The following is a 6,000-nucleotide window of genomic DNA, read 5'->3' on the forward strand; positions in this document are numbered from 1 at the left end:
TTTGTTCCTTCTTCAAGGTTTAAAAAATTGTATCCTTTGTCAGTGGCTAAATTAGAGTTTTTGGGAAAAAGTCCCTAAGGTTGATGGGGCTATTTCTACTCTTGCTAAGCTTACTACTATTCCTTTGGAAGATTGTACTTCTTTTAAGGATCCTTTAGATAGGAAAATTGAATCTCATCTAAGGAAAGCTTATTTACATTCTGGTTATATTCTCAGACCTGCCATTTCTATGGCTGATGTTGCGGCTGCATCAAATTTTTGGTTGGATAGCTTAGCACAACAGTAAAAAGATTCTGGTTTGCATAGCATTGTTCGTTTGCTTCAACATGCTAATCATTTTATCTATGATGCTATTTTTTATATCGTCAAGATTGATGTTAAATCTGTCTTTGGCTATTTTAGCTAGAAGAGCTTTATAGCTCAAATCATGGAATGCTGACATGGAATCTAAATCTAGGTTGTTATCTCTATCATTCCAGGGTAATAATTTATTTGGTTCCCAGTTGGATTCTATTATTTCCACTTTTACTGGGTGGAAGGGATTTTTTTGCCCCAAGATAAAGTCTAAGGATAAATCTAAAGCTTCTAATTGGTTTTGTTCCTTTCGTCAGAATAGAGAACAGAAATCTATTCTTCCTTCCCCTAAGGACTCTAGCTCCAATTGGAAGCCATCTTCGAGTTGGAATAAATCCAAGTCTTATAAGAAACCAAAGCCTGCCCCCAAGACTGCATGAAGGTGCAGCCCTCAATCCAGTTCTACTGGTGGGGGGCAGATTTAAATTATTTCAAGGGCAGGTTTCCGTTTATAATCATTGGATTCAGAATATTGTCTCTCAGGGGTATCTAATAGGTTTTAGAATAAGACCTCCTGTGAGAAGATTTTTTTTCCCCCAACAAATCCAAAGCTCAGGCCTTTCTGAAGTGTTTCAGATCTGGAGCTTTCAGCTGCAATTTTACCAGTTCCACTTCTGGAACAGGGTCTGGAATTTTATTCACATCTATTCATTATCCCGAAGAAGGAAAATTCGTTCAGACCAGTTCTGGATCTGAAGTTTTTTAATCAATTTGTAAGGGTCTTATTTGGACTATATCTTGGTACTGGCTCAATCTTTTCATTTAGCAGAATCTCACACAAATCAACTTGTGTTGTTTCTTCAAAGACATGGTTGGAGGATCAATTTACCAAAGAGTTTCTTGATTCGTCAGACAAGGGTCACCTTTTTAGGTTTCCAGATAGATTCAGTGTCCATGACTCTGTCTTTAACAAACAAGAGACGTTTGAAGTTGGTTCAACCTGTCTAAACCTTCAGTCTCGATCATTCCCTTCAGTGGCTATGTGCATGGAAGTTTTAGGTCTCATGACTGCAGCATCGGACGTGATCCCCATTGCTCGTTTTCATGAGACCTCTGCAGCTTTGCATGCTGAATCAATGGTGCAGGGATTTATACTAGGTTATTACAATTGATATTCTTAAATCCCAACACTCAGCTCTCTCTGACTTGGTGGTTAGACCATTATCAGATTATTCAAGGGGCCTCTTTTGTTCGTCCTTCCTGGACTGTGATTTCAACAGATGCAAGTCTCACAGGTTGGGGTGCTGTTTAGGGGTCTCTGACAGCACAAGGAGTTTGGAATCCTCAAGAGGCAAGGTTACCAATCAGAACTCCGTGCTATTTTCAGGGCTCTTCAGGCTTGGCCTCTATTAAAGAGAGAATCATTCATTCCTTATCAGACAGACAATATCACAACTGTGGCATATGTCAATCATCAGGCTGGGACTCGCAGTCCTTTAGCGATGAAAGAAGTATCTTGGATACTTTCTTGGGCGGAATTCAACTCCTCCAGATGTTGGGTCTTCCTGAAATAGATCTGATGGCTTCCCATCTAAACAAGGATCTTCCCAGGTACCTTTCCAAATCCAGGGATCCTCAAGCGCAGATGGTGGATGCGTTAGCAGTTGCTTGGTTTTACCAACCTGCTTACATTTTTCCACCTCTAGTTCTTTTTCCAAGGGTGATCTCCAAGATCATAATGGAACAATTGCATGTGTTTCTGATAGCACCAGCATGGCCTCACAGGTTTTGGTATGCGTATCTTGTCTGGATGTCCAGTTGCCAACCCTGGCCACTTCCTTTAAGGCCAGACCTGTCTCAAGGGCTGTTTTTCCATCAGGATCTCAAATTGCTAAATTTGAAGGTATGGAAATTGAACGCTTGGTGTTTAGTCATAGAGGTTTCTCTGACTCAGTGATTAATACTATGCTACAGGCTTGTAAGTCTGTTTCAAGGAAGATTTATTATCGGGTTTGGAAAGCCTTTATTTCATGGTGTTTTTCTCATAAATTCTCTTGGCATTCTTTTAGAATTCCTAGAATTTTAAAGTTTCTTCAGGATGGTTTAGATAAAGGTTTGTCTGCAAGTACTTTGAAGGGACAAATTTCTGCTCTTTCTGTTTTATTTCATAGAAAGATTGCTAAACTTCCTGATATTCACTGTTTTGTTCAGGCTTTGGTTCGTATCAAGCCTGTTATTAAATCAATCTCTCCTGCTTGGAGTCTTAATTTGGTTTTGAAGGCTTTGCAGGCTTCCCTCTTTGTGTCCTAATCCTAAGAATGCTCTTGAAAGATCTTTACATTCTTTAGATGTTGTAAGAGCTTTGAAATACTATATCAAAGCTACTAAGGATTTCTAAGCCTCTGCCATTTCTTTGGCATCTTGGTTCAAGCTTTTAATTCACAAGGTTTATTTGGAGGCGGGACAGTTTCAGCCTCAGGGAATTACAGCTCATTTTACTAGATCAGTTGCCACTTCTTGTGCTTTTAAGAATGAAGTCTTAGTTGATCAGATTTGCAAAGCAGCAACTTGGTCTTCTTTGCATACATTTACTAAATTTTACCATTTTGATGTGTTTGCTTCTTTGGTAGAAAAGTTCTTCAGGCAGCTGTCGGTTTGATTCTTCTGCTTATGATTTCAGTTTTCTAGAAAGACTTAGTGACTCTTCTGTGGACTTCCACGTCTTGGGTATTTCTATCCCATACGTTACTAGCTCATGCACTGTTGCCAATTACATGAAAAAAAAACATAATTTATGTAAGAACTTACCTGATAAATTCATTTCTTTCATATTGGCAAGAGTGCATGAGGCCCACCCTTTTTTATGGTGCTTATGATTTTTTGTATAAAAGCACAATTATATTTCCAGTTCCTCCTTTTTGTATGCTTTTTTACTTATTTTTATCACCTCACTTCTTGGCTATTAAACTGAGTTGTGGTTGTGGTGAGGGGTGTATTTATAGGCATTTTGAGGTTTGGGAAACTTTGCCCCTCCTGGTAGGATTATATATCCCATACGTCACTAGCTCATGGACTCTTGCCAATATGAAAGAAATTAATTTATCAGGTAAGTTCTGACATAAATTATGTTTTTTCTCTTTGTTTACAAGGTCTGTGCCATCCTGAATGTGGGGACAGAGGATGTGATGGGCCTGGGCCTGAACATTGTCTGAAATGTGTCCACTATAGTCTGGGAAACGAAAAGATTGGAAGGTATTATTTATTTTATTTTAAGAGTGAATAGAACTATAGAGTAAGCACTAATATCTAAAGTTGCAGAAAATATTAAATTCTTACAAATGTGTATTTTTGTTAATTGAAGCTACTCTGGGACCTCATTGCTAATAGTAATGGAAAAAGGTGTAAAGACAAAGTATGAAATTACTTCTGGACCTCCCAACTTTACTACAACAACAAAAAATCTTTGCAACAAGAACAATAGGCATAACGTTTTTTGAGCTGCACAAGGATAATATAATTCTAGTTCAAAACCAATAAATGCAGTACTAAAATGTTAGAGCTTGTAATCTAACCTCTGTCAAGTAATGTTAGATGTGATGAGACATTTACATTCATTTAAAATAATTCTGCGCATCTCACAGAAACATTAAAAAAGAGAGCTAGTATGAATTCATATATCAAGCAGACAATCGGTACAGAAATATGGCAAGCTAAGTAAATGTCAATTTTATATTATTTCAGTCCATAGAAAAAAATGCTCTGGATCACCCTCAAGTCACCCACTTTTACACTAGAAACAGAAATGATTCAGGTACATCTATGGAGTGTTTCCTATACAGAAACAAATTGTGGTTTATTGGGACAAACCTGTGACAACATAAATTAGCGTTACCAGGGTTTAACCCCCAAAACATAGATTGTACTAATGAATAATTAGACTCAATAAGGCAGTTTAATACATATTATTCACCCTTCCATATTACAAAATTAAAGCTTTTGGGTTGTACTTAAACATAACGAAACCATTACACCATGTAAACTTAAACACTTAAATCAAGCCTGATCTCCAACCTAAAGATAAAGCTGTAAAGATATTGAGGGGGCCTGTGGAGGTTACAAACAGATTAATCTTCCAAGCAGTTACCCTTTTCACTGGCTCCTCAATATTACTATCTTTGAAAAGCTCTGTAGATAACAATTATCACCAAGGTGGTTTCCTGCTCCATTACTGCAAAAGAGACACAGCAGACAGGCCAAGTGAGGGTTCTAGAAGAGGTATAGTTAGGCTCATTGTACACTCTGTTTGCCTGTGGGGCAGATGTAGGGGTAGCAAGCAGATCAGATCCCCTTTACAACACCAGCCTGGAAGCTTTTAACACCTTCAAATAAATTGCGAGCCTCAAAGAAAACTTTGGAATATTGGGCAGTTTTGGATGGTAATAAACCGCTCCATTTGTTCGTAGGCAAAATATTATATGATTTCTTCTAATAGATATAATAATAGCAGAAGATATTTTCATATCCTCCACAAATCTCATTAGTAGCTGCCCAGTATACAGCCATGGCAGCAACATGGAGGTTCCCTCTCAAGTGGAAGGTATTTTATTGCATATTACAACTACATAGTTTGACCGTAAATATGGATCGTTGGAACAGTTGAGTTTTCTTGGGTAGTTGCAATATATGCACTTTGTGTAGCTTTTTTTTTTTCTGACAATTTAATTTAAAAATGAGTTAAGTGAAATGTAACTGAACCAATTCTAACATCTCTAATATAGAAATATATATATATAATCTTCTAAATCTGTCTTCTATTACTAAGAATTAAGTAGTAAGATGTGGACCGATTGAGTGAGGATAGTGAAAGGGATCACAAAGGGTGTGAGAGCATGAAATGGGAGGAAGCTTCAAGAGTGTAGGAAAGTGGAAGCGTATCAGTTGTAAAATCCTTATAAGGGCTTGGGGCAATGCAGTGTCTAAGAGGTTGGTTGAATAAGGATACAGAGGTGCTACAGAGTTATACAGATATTGCATTCATTACTTCAGTGTTGCTTTGAAGAGTCTGCAAGTGGTCTGTGGAGTGTTGAGTGGATGTTCTGCATTAGTATGCAGATTAGATGCCCCTACTGAAGAGTTTTGTGCTCTATCCAGAGTCTGTATAGTGCTCCCCTGGAAATTTTCCAAAAGCTATCTATCAATGCAAAATGTTACACAAATATTCATTTCTAACACGTCTGATCTATCATATAGGCTTACACTTAAAGCTTGCAACAAAAACAGTTTGACAGCTCAGCCTTTTGCCTTTAGTCTTTTTTTTTTTTATTGCTACTGATGCAACCTCACATCACCATACCATACATATTTTGGTTTATGAATATACTGTATATATTGAACACTGAGCAAGCAGCAGGATAGATTAATTGCTCACAACAATGGATAACATCTCATTTAAAATTTATAGTGGATTAATTTAATTAATTTATAAATACTCAGAAAATGCCATATTCTAGAAAGTCCTTAAATTTGAAGGGATTGTAAAGGTGGATGTGGTTTTGGTATGAAGTTTTGTGCTTTGGAAAAATATGCAGAATGTCTGTTTAAGAAATGCATTTGTTCAAGCGTATAAGATTCCTCCCAATGAACCTTCTCTGTAATTACTGATCTCTAGAAACCCATTAAGCATGGGGAGGACTTGTAATGTGTAAG

The 6,000-nt window shown here is 37.3% G+C and overlaps 1 protein-coding gene across 1 annotated transcript in view; it reads left to right on the top strand.

Annotated features, from left to right (window-relative positions):
• Positions 1-6,000, top strand: part of PCSK6 (proprotein convertase subtilisin/kexin type 6) — a 742,641-nt gene that overhangs the window by 584,829 nt on the left and 151,812 nt on the right. The window contains exon 15 of the mRNA XM_053717589.1: positions 3,444-3,546. Within this exon, the coding sequence (XP_053573564.1) occupies positions 3,444-3,546 (103 nt within the window). The remainder of the gene's footprint in view (positions 1-3,443; positions 3,547-6,000) is intronic.

Source organism: Bombina bombina, chromosome 6 (genome assembly GCF_027579735.1).
Source record: "Bombina bombina isolate aBomBom1 chromosome 6, aBomBom1.pri, whole genome shotgun sequence".
NCBI classification, from domain to species: Eukaryota; Metazoa; Chordata; class Amphibia; order Anura; family Bombinatoridae; genus Bombina; species Bombina bombina.